The sequence below is a fragment of the Diachasmimorpha longicaudata genome, chromosome 1 (genome assembly GCF_034640455.1).
Source record: "Diachasmimorpha longicaudata isolate KC_UGA_2023 chromosome 1, iyDiaLong2, whole genome shotgun sequence".
NCBI lineage: Eukaryota > Metazoa > Arthropoda > Insecta > Hymenoptera > Braconidae > Diachasmimorpha > Diachasmimorpha longicaudata.
The window spans coordinates 216403-236215 of NC_087225.1; the positions used below are offsets into that span (position 1 = coordinate 216403).

At 34.6% G+C, this 19813-nt stretch overlaps 1 protein-coding gene across 5 annotated transcripts in view; it reads right to left on the bottom strand.

The window, feature by feature from the left end:
- Nucleotides 1-144: 144 nt before the first annotated feature.
- Nucleotides 145-19813, bottom strand: part of LOC135166132 (potassium voltage-gated channel subfamily KQT member 1-like) — a 47590-nt gene continuing 27921 nt past the window's right edge. Inside the window, exons 4-15 of one of the 5 annotated variants that reach the window (XR_010299629.1) lie at nucleotides 18069-18195; nucleotides 17079-17254; nucleotides 16393-16533; nucleotides 16002-16112; nucleotides 14977-15183; nucleotides 13305-13325; nucleotides 10703-10932; nucleotides 10132-10224; nucleotides 8053-8209; nucleotides 6878-7000; nucleotides 5215-5465; nucleotides 145-5107 (exon numbers count right to left, since the gene is read on the bottom strand). Coding sequence is in view for 4 of the 5 variants with exons in the window: in XM_064128158.1 (XP_063984228.1) it covers nucleotides 5364-5465; nucleotides 6878-7000; nucleotides 8053-8209; nucleotides 10132-10224; nucleotides 10703-10932; nucleotides 13305-13325; nucleotides 14977-15183; nucleotides 16002-16112; nucleotides 16393-16533; nucleotides 17079-17254; nucleotides 18069-18195 (1488 nt within the window). In the remaining variant the exon portion in view is untranslated. Of the gene's footprint in view, nucleotides 5466-6877; nucleotides 7001-8052; nucleotides 8210-10131; nucleotides 10225-10702; nucleotides 10933-13304; nucleotides 13326-14976; nucleotides 15184-16001; nucleotides 16113-16392; nucleotides 16534-17078; nucleotides 17255-18068; nucleotides 18196-19813 lie in introns of all 5 variants that reach the window. The other 4 variants (XM_064128171.1, XM_064128158.1, XM_064128190.1 and 1 more) reach the window with 4 other exon arrangements.

A 19813-nucleotide genomic window follows, 5' to 3' on the forward strand; every position in this document is an offset into this window, starting at 1 on the left:
TCGAAATATCACCGATTCCTGAGGCAAAAAAATGGTTATTTAGTTGACAATTTTTCGATTGTTGTGAGCACTAGCGGGTCTTGATCAATACGGGGGTAAATTTCTGTTAACAATGAAGAATAATTTGACAGATATTTCGAGATAATTGATATGATTTATTCAACTGTAAGTAGCTGTTTATAATTATTAGTAATAATTGTGTTTCGTTATGTATAACATGAAACGATGTTCACAAATGTACAATATTATCAGGCATAAATTACTCGGTATGTATAGTTAATTAAAATAATAGTAGCATTTTTTAAATATTAATTATCATTTATATTTATAAATTATTTATAATCTTTGGTCCATCCACAGTACTTACATTGATATCTAAACATGATATTTATCTATTGTGAAGACTTCAGACTGTCGTGGATATCTAAATTTCTCATCATACGGATGGACCGCTTATTTTCATTTATCTGCATGCGTCTTATCGTACTATTTTTGAAAGTATTATTTTTCATCGTCGTTAAATCTAAGAGTATCGTAAACCCTTCAGAGCGCGCTATCACGTTTACAATATTTGGAAGGACACTTGCAAAATACATTTGCTTTCGGAAATTTTTCAATATCATTATCGCAATTGGACAAGTTTCATGTGGTATATTATATATTCAATATCGATTAGTGACCTTCACATTCGATTTGTCGGGCAATGAAAATTGATAAAATTCATAATTATTTAACAATGGATTCTAATCCTTTCGGTCTACTCTCTATTTTCATGATCTCATGGAGGAGAACTTGGAATTTGATGTTCAGTAAATTGCGTCGGATTTGAGATGAATAATTCAGTAGTTAATTAAGTAAACTGGGTCAAGTTCATTTTTATTACATCGGCCAGTGTTCGATGAATAGTCCGGAATCTACAGCAGATGGAAAGAATTTTATCATTATCTTTTTCGTAGAACGTAACGGCAAAAAAGTCATGAAAAAATTTTCTCTCTGACCAAACGTCAAAATCGACTTAAAACAGTTCACCGCTTTGCTGCTGAATTAATTTTATTAATTAAATAATTCTAATTATTTGATAGATTAAGTAGCAGAGTTCTCTTCCACGATACGGAGAAATTTTAAAATGACTGATTTTTTAAATTCTTTAAAATTGAGGAAATTATTAATGCGCCTTATGAGCAGCACAACAGTTCAGTTGATATACTACTAGGTGGACAGTAATATAGGCAACTACGGTGATATGATTGATTTATCCTTCGCATCATAGTATTGATTCTTTCGGTGCATTAAACATATCCGATTGCTTCAGCTTCGAGAGTTTCGGGGATAGAGGATTACGTGCTCTTTACACTTTGACATTCTCCCCATTTCCTCTACATTGTCTGATTACCATCAGTCTCACAGCTGTCGTTGCAATTTACATATTATCACTAAAGATTGTCATCGTTGCGACACGTGCAAGAATTTTTGTATTCGTTATAGAGTAGAGTATTAAAATGTTGAGTTTAATATTCTGTTCAACCTATTTACTAAACGTTCGTGAAATTCTCTCGAAACCAAAGCACTCGTTGAAGCACAACCAAGAATATTCGGCGATGCGCACCGCTTATATAACATATTTATTGTTACTGATTTTCGAGTAAAGTACAGTCTAAATTTTGTCAGATGAGTGGAATTATTTATTCCAATATTAAGGTATAGTCTCAGACGAAATAATCTCTTAAAAGTCAAAGTTATCTCTGCTCGGAGAAAAAAAATCACTTTTTTAAGTCTAGTTTGCTTATTAAGCCATCTAATATAATGTTTATATATATTTCTATATAGGCAGTAGGTTCATGCTTGCAATAGTCGGAGGGAACATGGAATTAATTTGTAGGAGGAGCGTCTGAAAAACATTTTCTGGGTGTTAAGCGACAAGAAAATTTAGTTTTTCAGTTTTTCTGCGAGGAAAAATTTTGTTCAACCCTCGTCATGGAAAATATATCACCCCATGGGCTTTCTTGTAATACACTATTTTTATAGAATTACCTGTCCGATCCTGATCCAATTATTGTTTTTTTTAAATTACTGTGTTGAATAAAAACTTTAGGGTCTGGTGAGAATGACTCTGTGTCTGTTTGATGGTAAAGTCGATAAATATTCATGGTAATTTTTCTGAGGATATACCTTAATAATTTCATCGGGATTAATTTGGTCGGAAAGGATTTTTACAATTTCTCAAGGTGACTAAGTTGATCCACGGTTAAAATAAGGTCGTATCATTTGGTCATGAATATTATACGATTATTCAACAAAAACAGATTTGTCATCACTTTTACAGTTAACTTCGATGTCTCATCCATACACTCATCCTTTCTTCAAAAAATTCAATCCTCATGTTGCATTATTTCGTACCACATTCTTTCACAGAGCTATAAACAGGCTCGATTATATTGACTTTGTACAATATACAATTTAATTAAAATTTTGAAGATATAACGTTGGTCCAAATTATTGAATTTACAATTTTACCAATTCAAAGTGATTGTATTATCAAATATTATCAGATTGATGAGTCAAAGGACTAATGATATATTAAACATTTGGGACCGATCAACAGTAACAAGAAAAAGTAGGTACACAAGAAGCAGCGATAAAATACTCTGATTCTATTAATAATAAAAAATATCTGACCTTATTAAATGAAATATCATTTACAATGATAACAGTTTCATCAAACTTCTTCATTAAATATAAGTATTTATCATATTTGGTACTCAATATTTTTGTGCCCAAGTTGAGAACCAAATTCAAATGACTAGAAATATTATTATATTCGATTGATACAATTCATGGCTCGCACTGTCACGCTTATTTTCAGAAAAAAATTACTCTAAATTCCTAGTTACAGTAATTAAGTGATAGATATGTAACTATGTCAACTCGGAATGTGATTGGCTGATTCATTAATCAGTACTGGAGATAATCTGATAACAACTTTGATGAAATTTATAAATAACAGCCACGTTTTGCGTAGAAAAAGCTTAAGTAGTTTTCTGAGGTAGCTTGGACAAGGAATAATGAACATTTCATCGTTATTCAACAATCGGCTGAATTGAAAATTCATTGGTTCTATATCCTTTGACTGTAATAATATTCGTATGAGTATTTCCAAGCTTCCTCGGATTTGCATGTAATTTACCCGCTTCGTTCCTTTTCCTGTTGAACAATTAGCTATTTAAGGTATTTTATTTCAGTTCAAAATCACCTTCGTTTTTTTGTTTGTCTCGATACAGCAATGTACGGGGGGAGGGGAGTACTAATAAAAGAGGCAAACACGTGGTTGAATAAAAATTATTGACATTTTTGATAACTAGGTCGCGTGATATCACATTCTAAGCTGCGAGTAGCAGATTTTTTATAGCGAATTCTACTTTTACGCAAGTTGACTTAGATTTATAATTCTACGCCACTGTCCTTCCACTAATCACAAATCATTGGATAATTTCTCACCTCTACCAATATCAATTCACCATATTCACTTGAATATAATTTGAATTATTGCAAATTTCTAAATTGTGTTATTACATTTATCGATTCGTACGAAGTGATTCCGTATTTTCAATAATTTTCATAATAAAAATTGTAGTTGACGTTTAATTCTATATTTTTTTTCGGCCGATTCACGAACACTACTTGCCACTCGTTTTATATTTAACGCACGAGATTTACCGAACTTATGGGGTGCAAATTTACAATAGTGAAAATTACATGAGACAAGCTGTCACCTAGTCCAGCATTGGCTGCTGATTATCCGATAATTATTACGAAAAAAAATGGATTACAATTAAAAGTACAGTATCGATAATCCTCCACTGACAAGTGTCTGCATATAATTAATGAACTTTACAAATCTACTAGTCTTGCGGAAATAAAAAATAACTGATCAAGCGCATTAGTATAAAAAAATTCTGAATATTCAAGTTGTGAAACTCCCTTAAGCTATAAAATATTTATCTTACGATATAAAAACGACAATTGTCTAAAATCAATGATTGCAGATTATTTTTATTGGTGCTGAGGAAATTCACAAGCATAATATGTGAGTAATTTGTCAAAAAATTATTACCCATTATCAAGATAATTTATTGTAACTCCTTTAATGTCATCTATGTAATTCAATTATCCCATAGTGAAATAGAATGAGAGGCACCATAGAGTGTGCAAAGATGCACTTGTAGGCTCAAAGCACTGTTATTTATTTATTTATATTACAAGAGTACAATTCCTGCTGCTACCATTGGAAAAGAACAAAAATAATTAACCCTTTCATTATTATCTTTCTCATATGGTTGATCAATCCTTCGGTTCATTCGTCCGGACTATGCGCCGAAATGAATTTGCAACGATGCATTCTACGATTACATTATCCATATTATGGTGTACATCCAACGATCAAATCCACTCGTCTGTTCATTCAATTGAAATCCACACTAATATCACTGAATGACCCTCACGATTAATTTCACCCCGTACTTGTAAATTATCCCGCAGTCATAGATAATAATTTTCCACCATCTGCATTCATTTTGGAGTCCCACAAATTGCAGTAGATTCATCTATTCATTCCTTTATCGTTGAAAATATCCTCGATCGCATGTTTCCGAGAGCCTCCAGCTAATTATAGTTCAACAATATTATTTTGTTCAATGAATGTATTTACACAATTGATGAATTAGCTCACAGTGAATTAGCTTGATTGATTCTATTCACATGAGCGTTAAAAATTGAAAGAAAAATCTCTGGATTGCGTTGGACCGACGCTTCCCGATAACATTATCAAGTAATTTAAAAAATTTATTGGTAAAATATTTTATCGATGGCTCCTGTTCTCTCATAATGCTGTGCGATAAGATCCTATTGTAGTCGAAATATATTGATTTATTAATTTCCCCCTTGGATGATCAATGTATCGTGGAAACAGTCCATTCAACTTCTGATGAGATAAAAAATCATTGTCACTTGTACGTGAGTTATTCCTCATCTCTTGTTTATTGGTTGTTGCATCTCGTTCTGTGCGTATCATCCGTCTCTCAGTAATTAAACAACTTCATTATCGTGAAGCCTGTTAAATAAATCGAAAGAATTTATCGGCGGTATTGAGAGATCATTCATTTATCGGTAATTCAAGTGAGCATGAATCGTTTTATGACGATTATCAGTTAACAATACCACTGATTTCACCTCTCCCTAATTTGTCAGCGCAAGGTGGAGATCAATCAATGAGCTCTACTCAACATTTCTGGTACAACTGTGCTTATGGTTAATCGAGGTTGAGTATGATGACATATTGCACGTAGAAATTCATTGGGGGCGTTCTGTTACACGTCGTCCTCGATGCTCCTCAATGGGATTTGTTGTTTTTGGGCCACTGCGTTTAATACGTACACCAGTTGATCGAGCTTTTTATCCATTACGGAAAGCTGCACATAAAAATTCACGGCTAGTCATGCGTGATTATATAGTCCCGGACCAATGGTTTTTTTTTTATTATTTTGCAGTGTCACCAAATAGTGCATGAATGTGAAAAAATATCAGTAGTGAAATGCTAAAAGGAGATAAGTTGACTTATCTCTGGATCGAATTTATGAAAGATATCTTCGAATCTAAGAGAGATGGCGCAATTTTTATCATGACATTTTTTGTAGCTGTCAGTTCGTTCCACAAAACAGATTCTAATGAAATTTTTTCTAGCTCTCCTCAATTTCGAGATATTCATCAAAAAGTGATCGATAATCAGAAGTGGTTTAGGATAACTTAGGAAGTGGTTCACTTGTGAAGTGATAGCCAGCCTGGGATTAATTCGGATGAAATCAGCTGATATATGGTTTCACATACAATGATCTTGACCCCCACCAAATCTGTGGGATGAGAAATTATAGGTTGAAATGGATAGAAAAAAATATAAATGTGCTATCAAGTCAACGGAAATTTGAAGGAATATTTAAACAATGTTTAAACGATATTTAAGACATTAAAACACTTTGAAAGCACTTTTTAAATCCATTTATTTAAAAGGACTTGAAAACGGGTTTTCATGGTATTATGAGAGTCGATACTGAATAATCAGTCGGGGTTGTAATCATACTCATCAGGTAGAAACATATCTTTATATGCAAATGAAGTGTTTTTATGGTCAAACCGTTTCAAAGAATACACTTTGTGCACTTATGCCATAAAAAGTTTTTTTAAACAATTTTCGACATCAAAACGAGCGAATAATTGCATTGTTTTAGAGTCACTATAGCTGTTATTGATATAGAAAGCAGATGTTAAACTAAATAGGCACAAGTTCAAGCATATGTTTTATTTATTTTCAACTGATTGGTAAAACTACGTAACATTTACACATTTTTTGGATTATACTTCGAGAATTATTGCTTTAAGGTTCAAGGCAAAGGAACAAGAATTGTATATATGTTAATAATCGATTAAACAAATAATTAGTTTTCAGGGAAATAGAACCATTTGCATGAATTTTCTCCTTATTTTAAATGAATTTTTTTGAGTGTAATTTTATAGTGAGTTTTACTCTTTTGATGATGCTTATAGAAAATGTAAGACCTAAAATGAGATGTGACTCAGGTAGAGTGAAGGTAAAAGGTAGCATGAAAAAAGGAATGAAAGGGAGATGATGCAATGGATGGAAAAAGATAGGACACCTCTGGAAAATGAGGTGGTAGTAAAAATTATTTTCTTCCAGGAATAAAGGGGGTGACGAGTATTTAGCAGCTTTTCGCAAAGAGCCGAAGAATAAGATCGTGTTAAATGGAATAGGATGAAGAGAGGAGATGAAAACTTATATTTATCATGATATCAGCCGAGGGTCTCTCACCTGCTGTTCGACTCGATACAGACGGGCACCAATCGTCATGGGTTTTATGTTGCCAGCCCGGTCGATTCCTGCTAGGTAGCTTCCCGGCTTACCGAGGGTTTGATCCAATCTCCTCTGGAGCTCCTGGAAGACAAAAGAACCAATATTAGGGTTGAGACAGCTTTTCCATTTCTTTTTTGTTTTCGCGAGACAGATATTCGAGAGTAGCTACTCTATTTTTTTTACCCCTGGCTTTGTCTATTTTTATTATTTTTCCAATCTTTGTTTCACCTTCACGCCGACGTGGTATGTTGATAGGAGTGAGAGGGAGAAACAAAGACATATAGACAACTGGCTGACATTAAAGTTTTAACAATGGACGAATTGCTGTGGATTGAAGGGCAAAATTTCTCTGTTAATTGAATGGTTCCAGGGGAGTTTCGAATTTTCTAGAATAGCTGACATTCAAATGTCAGTAGTTGCATTGAAAAAATATTATTATCATGACACGAATGGTGGGAATGATGGAAGGGATTTTTTTTATGTGGTGAATGATGAGATTTAATTTATTGATTTCCAGTGAGAGTTTGGATGGAATTTAGAGAGCAAAAGTGCATGAGAAAATACAACACTAGTCATTATTTTCTCTTCTGGAATTTCAAACTTTGGGTTTTTAAACCTCAAAATTGGGGGATTGAGATAAAAATTATTAGAATAGATCCTCAATCATTCGCCTAATGAATGATCGTGATCCTCGACGACTGCACATAAACCACCTAAATATAAATTATGTATTCAAAGTAATCTATGATTTTGTAATTGTAAAATGATCGAATTCGAATGAAATAACAATTCAAAACGATAAAACATTGTGAAGAATGCAATATTTTAATTCTAACGAAAATTGTTTCCTCTTTCAATCTGCGATTTAATATTTTCGGGCAAATATATATTTTTAAAAGCAATTAACTCAACGACCCTGTCGCTTATAAAACACTTGTATTTACCCAATTCGTATTTCTTCTAGGGTGGGGGGTTTTGCCGTTGAATGTTCATCGGTGGTAGAGTAAAGTCAGGTAAATAAATGAGAAAGGACACTAAAAATAAACAGCAACTCGTTTAACCCGTAAATTGGAATTCATTTCTTGCTGCTTAAACATAATTAATTCAGTTCATTAAGGTGGCGCTGAGCTTACCTTAATTCTAACCATCATATTCAAATGCCCCTGGCTATACTGCTCGATTACATCGCGCACATCATAAGGTTTTCTTGCCTGTTGAAATTTCCTTCGTGCCACAAAATATTTTATCTTCCTGATTGCCCTTATCGCATTTCTGTGTGCCTCTGTTAGCCTGGAACATATGGTGGAAAAAATATGTATATCAGATGTATTCATTGGGAGCATTGAGCACAATGACGATTGATTTTTTTTCTCATCCCGAAACAAAGTTTTCTCCTTCTTGACGCAATACGTTAGGATGACGGGATAAAAAGTACGGAGAAAACGCGGACTGTCGGTCTTCACACTCCTATTCGACCTTTATCAACTGAAATTCTCCGTTCTTGCCATTCTAAAGCATCAAAGGGTTGAAGGATATTTTTGTGCAGCCTGAAAACTGACCAAGCGTTCGACAAAAAGACGGGCGTTGGTGGGGAATATTGAGAGGAGTCAAAAGGCAAAGGCCTCTTGGCATAGTTCACCGAACGATTCGTGTTACTATGGATGGTTTTTGTAGCACGATAAATCTAGGGCATCGTATAAAGCGAACTTATTTGTGAAATGCACGCGCGTGCATACGAGTAACAAAGAGGGGTGAGTTGCCTCTGGCTGTAACAATGCTGTGTACATTAATAAATCCAGATTCCGTTAGATGTGTTGGATTTATGGGAATCGGTGAAATAGTTGAGTCAACTATTTAGGGAACTTCTGAAGTTACGATGAAAATCAAGATTTTAGTATTTTATTTTATATTTTATTTGTAATATGTAATATGAAGAGAACTGTTTTACATAAATTATCCTATGGATCGATAGAAATATGTCATAAGTCATCATTATGTCATTTCAATCTTGAAACTTAGTAACCAATTAATTAATTTTTATTAAGTCATTAAATAGAAATGCTTCAAGATATTTTGATCTGGACGATATTCATTGATGTGTCTCTACTTTTTTAAAATAAGAATAATTACGAATTAAAGACTACCATCAATTTCATTGAAAATTCAACACAATCATCTATTTTCCTTCGATGTAATGATAAATAAATAATGTAGTAATATTATTGGTAAAAAAATTCACTTCGTTGGTCGTTGTATTTCTCATTAATATACTCAGAAAAAAATCATTATTCATTATTATTAATTAAAATCATGATAGCGATCTTTCAGTAACCATAGATATTAACGTGAAATTTTAATGGCGGCAATTATTTTCGTACTGATGTCAGTTCTTAATAAACATGACCTCAATATTTGATAACCAATTTGCGTGAAAATTTGAGCTTTCATATGTAGGGCTGACAAATGAGAAATTTTAATTGCCTTCTTTTTTCTAGAATCGGAACTGTTGTATCGATAATAAATTGAATGAGTCATGGGTTATGAGAATGTAAATTTTCATATATTGAACATCGATCACATACGCCTGACAAAAAATATGGCACTGAAAAGATAAAAATTGAATATTCAATTATTTGAATTCAAATTGAATCGTTAATTAATTGAATATTTTTTTTGAGGAACCATTTTTGGGAGAGGAATTCATTATTTTAGGATTTTTTTGTCAGGTCAGCTATTCCCTTGTGGTTCATAATAATTTGAAAAAATGTTATTTGTAATTTTCTTAGTTAGAAATTTTCATAAATGAAGTCATTAAGGTTTTTCTCAATTTTAAATGTTATCAATAGGTTTCATTAAAGGATATATATTAATAATTAAACATAATGGGGTTATTTACAAATAAAATACCGAAGAATGACTGACCCGGAGAAATATGTCAGTAAAAATTAATTCCTCGTTGAGGAAAACGATTATTTGGCACCAAAATTTTAATTAAATACTACTGAAATTATTTAGTGTACCTTAAGGGGAATTTGTATTATGGGGCACCGAAATTTTTCTAATATTAAAGAGAAATTTCATAAAAAAGTGTGGAATTTCCTTCCCACTTCAATATCATTGAATAATATCGAAAGATACAAAATTATCAAAATTCCTTTCAATTAATTTCTGACACAACAATTATCAATTACCATTTAAATATCGGTACTCACGTCGTCACTCGTTGTGGCTCATCGATGTCGATGTCAATTTCATCACTCGCCGCTTCTGTCACAGAGCTTGTCTGCGATGTGAATAAACTACCCCTGCAAATAAAAATATCCCTTCAATACTCCCGACGTTGACGAAGTTTATTCGACAAAATTATCTGTCACTCATTGAAGGAGAACGCACAATTTGTCAGGGAAAAAGTTTGTCAACTGATTGATTCAATCTACAACTATTATTGGAGTGAGTCAGGAGGGGGGGAAAAATATTTATTCTGTAAAATTCATCCCTCCCGTTGCATTGCAAAGAAGTTATCGAGAAATGCCCGATAATTTTGAAGGCCTCAGGACTTGAAAACTGAAAATAACTTCCCTTCCGCATTTCGTCCCTCTAATCCCCCAGAATCAAAAGGAAAATTTTCCCTCCATACAATCGCGTGATTGAAACGATGATTCACAATCTTCCGGTTGAGGTGTCCATCTTCCCCCTGACTCACCCCATCTTTATCGATCCACTCTTTCGTTGAGAAATATAAACGAAAATAATAATCAATACTAAAGCCGGAATAAAACTCACCGGTTATCTCGTCTCACTCGATTGGGTGTTCCCGATTTGGGTTCTTCCATATAAAAAACCACATCTCCTTCATTATCAATTCTACTGTCAGTCTGTGTTCCCGTTGTGCCACCCGATATAGGGACAGTCGGTTGGGATGGTGTTTGTTGTTGATTCTGCATTTCCATACGATTTCTCGATTTCCGTCTCTTCAGGACACTCGCCTTTTTAGCCACCTGGATCATCAGAGACTGAACCCCCGGTGCCCTCCCATTACAACACGTCGAACACAGCATGCACTAATACTACTGTCCCACTTGTTTTTATTTTTTCAATCGACAGAAAAAAGGATTTAACTCCTTTCAAGCCGTCGTTGTTAAGCGTGATGGTGGTACTCCGTCGAATCTCGTTCATATTTTTTCATTCCTCCACGAGAATAAAAAAAAAAAATTCCGAGAGTTTACAATGGAATACGTTATTCTTGATGGCAACAATGGAATGCTCCATTCGGGATAATAGAATCGAGAATTTTTCGCATTTTATCACTTCAAATATTTGGATTTTTCGGGGAACGAATTTATCCAGGGAAATCCCTTCGTTAAATATTTTCACTCTCCGGTCAGATTCACTCACGCGTATGTTGAAAACAATTTGCATTGTTTGGTTAGTGGATCGAAGATTCCAGTGAATATTGGCAATTTCCATTACAAACTTCCGATTTTTTTTTTTGGCAACGAAACTATGAAGCGTCTAAACAGTCTTGCAAAAAACCAAAGAATTTCCAGGTTTTTCATGTCTGTGATTTGAAGTATGCGAGATTGAGATTTTTAATGCTGTTCACACCCAACGGAATAATTATATTAATAATGAGGCATGCGCATGCAGCATAACGCGAAGCGGATACTTAAAACATGAGTGAATGCCGAGCAATTTTGCTGGGCAATATACACTGAGATAAGTATTGAATATCACAGTTCGAATATAATGAGTAAATATGAATTTGCGGCTTTCTAAGATGTAGTAAATGGGCGCCGGAGTTGCGCCCGTATTTAACTAGTTATTTCTAATAGTGAAGGTAGTTATTGTCGATTGAGATAATTTGGATTATCGAATCACACACAAACTGTCTAGCGTCGGTGGATATTTAAAGGATGTGGGATGACTTTCAGTGGAATGGAAATTCATCATGTTGATGATGAATTCTGATGAGTGAATTGGGTTGATCATCTATGGCTCTCATTGTCTATTAATAACTTCAAAGCCAGGCACGATGGATTTAAATGTAATTCACTGCGATGATGATACGGGTGTGTTGAGAGAGGATTTCAAAGTGACGTTTTATCGTGGTCCCCGTTGATTTAATAATAATAGTTGTCTCGTTTACGCGTCAAGAGTGATTTTCGTACATCGATAGTTGTGAAATTAATGTTCTGTATTTTGGAGATGGTTCCCATTCCATCTCCCCACCCCCTGGACGTGGGCAAAACTCACTCTGAGGGATAAACCTGCCCAGAAACCGGGATTAGAGCGCTACAAATTTTGACAGTCGTCCCCGGGAATCGAACCCGGATCAGTCCCACATTAGTCTAGTCCTTTTTTTTTGTTTCACTAGGCTTTTTATTCACAAAGAATATTGCTACTTATAATATTTGCAAACTTGAAGTTCTATAGTATTTTCATTCAATTTGAAAATTTTTGGCTTACGGAGACTCGAGTTTTTGGAGTAGTTGTGTTAACGATATGTTAAATATATAAATATATATTTTTCTTATTGAGATTAAGGTTTAATTTACTGCCTCCGTATATCATATAATAATTATGTATGTGCTAAAAAAAAGTTCTTTAAATGACATTACATTTAAAAAAAAGCACAACAATATTCACAAATAAGTCCAACACTAACTGCACGACTATTACCGTCGGTTGGAAAGTTCACGTGCTTTATTGTTTTGATTTTACACGTTTAAAAGGGATGTCAATTTCAATTGATTGAAAAGCTGTGTAAATCTCTTTGAGAATTCAGAGGCAGTGAGTGGTTTAAAATCGTACAAATCTCTTGGCAAATTTGAATTTAACGAACGGTTAAATGGTCTCGAAAAAAGGTTTAAAGTTTCCACATTTTCCCGGTGTATCTGACATTGATCCTTCATACTATCACGTAATATATCACATCGAACTATATTTTTCGGAGCATTAACTTATGAGAAAAATTCGAGGATGACCTGGTCATTTTCTGAGCAGGTTTACCCCATTTATTTGGAAGCGATTTTCGTTGAAGGCACCCCACGATGACGTTACTATTTTCCAATCGCATTCTCTCTTTTTCACTTAAAAATGAAGTTGCCCTCGTCATCCCCCGATGGCAGAGTCACCCTCAACGAAATTTCTACTCGAAAATTTGGGAACATTCTGAACGTATTTCATAGTATGACATTAAAGGATATTCCATCCATTATGGAGTAGGATGTATTGTCAGAGGATGATGAGTAAATTAGCAGAAATTGTCTCTCAGCAATGTGTTAATATTGAATAAGTTATGGTATTGAAAAATGTAATAAAAATGAAATAAAACATGCATAAATATTTTGAATAAATTTAAATAAATGTGAATCCATTTACATACCATCTTCTTTACACAAATCAACTGAAATACATTAGGGTTCATTGTATAAATACTGTCCTAGCATAAAGTAAATGTATTTAATAAATTTACAGTAATAATGTAAGGAGGAGTGATAATCAAATGATATTGATGGAAATTATTATTAGATTGTTATTTTTAAAAGCTGAACTGTCTCAGTGTTGCACTGTTACACTAGGGAAGTAATAGAAAGGGCTGACGTCTGTCGTGAGATTTACAACTCCTGCATTTATGCAGTATAGTTCCACTCGGATGTCTATTTGTGGATGGAATGAATAATAAAGTAAAGGAAATCACGGAAATCACGGAAAATCGTAGGGAATTTAAATAATTTATCGTTGCAGTTGCAGGAAGAAATGAAAACTTCGTCAAAAAATCTGGCTAAATCAACTTGGGAAAATGAAGGCCGGGTACATAATCAATATTCCTCATTCGGTTTTTTTAAACTTTTTGAACTTCAAATTGTTCACTTTTATTTCGTTACCAAATTTTTTGACCAAGTCACTTGAAAATGGATCCGGTATCAGCATTATTTTTGCCTGGATTGTATTGAATAAAAACAAATATTACTTCAAACGTTTACTGAAGTACAAAAATTTTGAATTTATAATGAAGTGAATAATTATGTGAATTAATCAAACGAAAGGAAGAGGCAGACTGCTTATTGAGTTTTTGAAATGTGTGAAACATCGGTTAATCTTCACATTTCGTATTTTTTCACAATGAAGATCATGAACCGTCGATAAAAATCGATATTTCTTCTACACAAACAATGTCACTCGGAAGATCGGGCCAAAGAAACATGAAATATGCACATATCCAGATTAATACGAAAACAACGAATACTCAAAACACTCAGTCAGGGCCTTGAGCCTGAGCGAGATGGAAATAAGTCATCTCTGCTGAATCAACACTAGCAAAATTGAAACGCCACATCGAGACCCATTAAGAGAGAAACGATTCAATAAGTGCATCAGCTGCAAAAATTACTAACAAAGCAAAGGGGATATTTTCCTAAAAATAACTTGGTATTCATCCACGAATATCAATTTAGGCATTGCACATTGATAAGTCTGTTAACTGAATAGCCAATAATTTTCCTTTTACAGAGGAACTACTGTGATAACTGATCCAGACTCTCCTGTTTTTTATTTTTTTCCCCCGGAACATTATTGCCCATTCGTAGTGGACATTTCTCCGCTGATGTGAGCTTTTTTTATGGTTATTGGCTATTTACCCTGTCGGTAACGATTGTTGCGCGGACAAAATGTAACTCGAGCCTTTGACAATTGCTATTATTTCATGTTTTTAACTCGTCCAATTTGGAAGGAAATAACCGATCCAAGAGAGAACTAAACTTGATATTGATAAAAAAATCCGATACCTCAATATCCATTAACGAAGTGAATGAAAATCTTGGTTGTTGATAAAGTTTAAATTGAAACACTGTCGAGCAATCACGCATTTCCATCAAAATTCATTGTGTACTTGGCAATATTCGTAGGTACGTTAAATTACAGTAGTTTATTTATATATTTTCCTTTCCTCAGTATATCAACGTTCAAAATAACATTGGAAGCAACTAAGGACATTGACAGTCAACAGCTAACGTCTACATTGACGAACGTCATTGACGCAACGTATTGTAGCTCACCTTTCCAAGTGGAGTGGATGGTTGACCCGGTGGTGCTGGGTCCTTTATGTAAATATTCCATGTTGCAACACTGTTGATGGCCTTGTCTGCCGCATAACATCGCCAAAGACATTGGATCAACATTGCTGCTGCTGGTATCTGACGGTTGAAGTGTTTCTGACGTTGTTTTTGTTGGACTTTGAGGGCGAAACCAGAACCGAGGATACCCTAGGGCGTGTTATTATGTCATTCAGATTAATTATGTTAATAGTTGTGGGATTAATAGGGGCTATACATATTTATATATATATTTTTACACAGGACTTTTTGTGGTTTGCTTGGTGGACGCGTGGCAGGTTAAAAATAAAAGAGGGTGAGAAAGGGGGTCAAATTTAGGGTTGAAAATTCTTGTTCCTCTTTGCGGCATGACCAATCACAGCATTGCTCCGCCCACTGGAGTAGTGATTCCTAAATCAATCTTTTCAACTGCGCGAAATGGGAGTCATGAAATCGCGTAAAAGATAAGGTACGTTATCGCTAAATTTAGTAAATAAAATGTAAAACAGTTTTGGTTAATTTCGAATTCTTTAAATTCTTCTTGCAATATACACATCTGTTCTATTTTCTCATACAATTTTCATACAGCATAATTAGTCGGAAAAATGGTAGAACCGCAATCGGAACTGATATTTTGCGCATTGGGAGGAATTTCTTCATCAACTCATTCGAGTGATCAATCTTAGACATGACATAAATTTACCGTAAACTTTGGCCGACGGCAGTACCGGGCTTACTTTGAATTTAAGACTTAACATTACCCCGTCAACACCTATGTTTACCTATATCATAGAGTTCACCAAAGTTTTCAGCCCTCTGACATATCCCCAGCACCCGAGTCCTCCATTTCAAATTTTAGGCCAGATATGCTCGAGCGTTAAAACTATCTTCGACGCTTGGCAAGATTGTCGGGAAGTTTCAGACAGGTGTGATTTATTGATGAAATCAGGTTATTGAAATTCACATTGGGGGGAATTATTGAAACTTACCGCTGGTAGTGCGAAGAACGATATGGCAAATACACTGAAACAGGAGGCGACTATTTTTCCCATCCACGTTTGAGGTACAGTGTCACCGTAACCTATAGTTGTTACTGTGATCTGAAAGTTATTTCGCAAATTTATCCACCGGATTTCCCAGCAAAATGTTCTAAAGATGCTATTATTTATCAACTCTTTGGGAGAGTATCTCAAATTTTCTCAATATTCTTTTAAACAGAAAAACATTAACGTTAATGTTATTGAAAAAAATTTCTTTTTGTTATATACGCTAGAAAAATGACCCGACGATGGGGAATCAAACCCACGATCCTTCTTAAATCTGATTCTCGAACCACTGGGCTATGTTTGAGGTGGACATTTTGAGTATTAAATCACTCACCACACCCCACCATAACGCATCAGCATAACTCGAAAAATCCGTTTTTCCATCGGGCCCAACAGCGTCTTTTTCTGCGAGGTATACAAAGTAACTGCTGAAAATAAGGCCGAGGAAGCCGATGTAGAGGGTTGTTATCAATTCCTGCAAGACAAACCCCCAATAAAAGAAATATTCTCCTACACCGAAAGAAATTTTAGGTAAAAATTAGACCTGTGCAGAGCAAAATGACGGACGAATATTAATTTTATCACAAAAATTAGCCTCTCAAGTCGAATTTTTCGAGAAAACCTTGACCTAAAAAGTGGTTGATTGTCATTTCCAAAAGTGAAAATTCCTTTCCATGTACTGCTGTGTTAATCGTAATTATTCTTTGAACTCGAGAGACATTAAGTTCATGAAAATAAAAAAAATATTTCTTCTAATAGGACCGACACAATATTCTCTTAAATCAATACAAAATTATGCGCTTCAATTTATTGTTATCAATTTTGAGAAATTTATTGCCATCAAATTACGGGAGTTCCCTAATTTTTACGTTCGATTATTCCGTATTATATTTCTCTCTGTATCGATATCGCTGTATCCCTTAAAGGGAAAAATATTTCGATTTAACTGACTATTAAGCGAAATAAATATTTATATAAAAGTATTTATTGCTATTACAGTAAAATTAATTTCTCTCCTACCTGTCGATGAATGAAGACAACAGATCCCAGCAATCGCCAAGTGCCACCCTGACGATCGACGTGGAGCATTCGTAAGATCTGTAGAAATCGAATACCACGAATTGCTGAAGTGGCAAATACCTGTCCATTGCTTCCCACTGACAGCACCACCATGGATGCAACAACTACGATTAAATCTGAAATGATAATATTCCATTGAGAGCGATGAACATTGAAATTTCCCGTGTGCCCATAAGTAGTTTCAATTTCATGGGTATTTGAGCGGATAGAATCTCTATCAAGTTGCGATTTGATTCAGTTTTGGCCCCGAGTAAGGCATCCTTTCTTCACTTTATCCGAGATGTACCACAACTGCCGAGAGGAAGTTATAAAACTTTTGAAATCTCGGTGGAGACGAGTGGAATAACTTTAGATGTCGTCAGGCTGCTTCGAGGGTTCATTTTCACGCGCTTCTGAGATTTCCGGGTTCCGTATTCCTCGGGGATAAACAAAATCGCGGTTTCTCCCTCACCTAGTACTTTGGAGAATTGTCTGGAGACTTTATGTAGATTTGTTATCGATTGAGGATGTGAAAATCGAGGGGACAACCTTTTAAGAGATTTCCTCCACTGCACGAACAGAAATCTTTCAGAAATTTTCGGCTAGATCATCGAAATATCTTCGGACCTTTGGATTTTTCCAAATGTTTTCCAAAGTCAAATGTAAAAGATTTTCAGAAAAAAAATTGCCTTCTGAAAATTTAACGGTTTTTTTTGGGTCACCAGAGAGATTTTTTGAAGACCTTTCGCTGATTCTTCTAAAGAATTCTGAAAGATCTTTGGCGGACAATAATTTTTCTATGAGGGAATTTTTTCCAAAAATTATAGGGCGAGTAGTTACAATAAAATAGAGGCAATTATGTAGAGCTTGTCGTTTTGGGATTATTTCGAAAGGTCAGGGAATTTTCACAGCGATATTTAACTAATCCAGATTTGTAAAATATAAATTTACCTATAATACAAATTGGTTTGCGTATGAATCGCAAACGGCCACAGCATCCCATGTACTTTGATCTGCAGCCGGCGCTCCATAGTCTCACTAAGTATTCGAATCCAAAAAAAAACACCAAACATATTTCCTGGAAAATGAATGAGATATACATATCATTCAAAGCCTCATCATACTTTTCACTTATTATAAATTAATAAGCTCTACGGGACGAGGAAAAAAAAAATTCTCGGTGAAAATGCAGTAGCGAAGTGGTAAAATGAGATACGTCAGTTCTGACTATTGACCAGTTTATGATGAATATCTCGAACTCTGGGAGAGATGGCATAATTTTCATTAGAACATTCTTTATGGAGCGAATTGAGCGTCACAACAATGTCATAATAAAAAGTTCACTATCTTGCTAAATCTTGGAGATATCGTTAAAAAGCTCGAGTCATAGATAAGTCTGAGCGTTATCTGGTTTTACTACTTCGCTACTGAATGATTATCCTTGCATTCATTCTAATATCTGAAGTAATGAAGGGACAATATAAAAGTGATCACTTTCGAGATAAATCGAGAGAACCAATACCACGAAATGTCTCATTAGACCATCTATATACATATAATTTTTTCCCCTGTCATCTCTAATTTCCTTCGATTGCCACCGTCGCCTCTCTTTTTACACTTTTTCTATTCCCTCACATCCCGAATGGACTCCACGTTAATGTTTTTTCTCGGTAGTGAATTGAGATCGATCGATGAATCAAATCTCCACTGAACACAAATCGCGGTAAAAAAATGAAGCAATGAGACTCCGGGGGCCATTGGGCTTCCTCTCTTGTTCCCATTTCATTTTCCAGCACAACTGCAGAACTGGCAGTATTACGCTTCAAGAAAAATCTCTCGTCTATTTTTTTTTATTTTATCGTTGGATTCACGTGATTAGGTCGTCAGACGCCATCGGGGAATATCCTAGAAGGGATTTTTCGAGTGGTCATCAGGCTATTCTCATGTTTTCCATTTCACCGGAAGCGGACTAATGGCAAGAGTAGAAAAATTACTTTCTTAATCTGCTCGGAAGAGAATCTATTCGTTCTTTAATGAGAAAATATACCTTTCACATTAGAAATATTATTCCTACTAACATTTAAGAACATTTTGACATGAGAATTTTATGTGAGAGAGCTTAATTTTTCACATTTGAACTCCCATGTTTGAATGTAGCAAAAAAAATTAAATCCTTTGAGCGTTTCCTTCATAAATTTCATAAATTTACATAATTAAAAATAGCTACAATAGAAAATATATACAGTTATATTTTAGCTGTCCAAACATTCTTAATTAACGTCCTAATTTATAGAGGAAATACTTTCATTTTCATCCACATAATAAGAAAGGAATTATGTACCGTCCAGGTAATTATGCATAAAACCTCACAACATTGCGATCAATTAATTAGTTCGTCAGTCACCATCAAATAATCCGGAATGATTCAGTAAATAATAATCAACAGTTAACACCTCAACGTTCGATAACGTTAGCTCCATCTCATCCGTCGATAATTATCAATTAGTAGCTATCCATTGTACGAGACTCGACGAACTTGATGTGTGATTGATAGTTCGCTAATCTAGTTGCGTTATTCAAATATGAATTAATGCACTTGTGTGTCATGAAATTCATTGGATTAACTTCACCTGTCGGGTGCATACACGTTGAAGGTACGTCCAGTGTTAGCTAGTCCAAAATGTTGAGTGGAACAG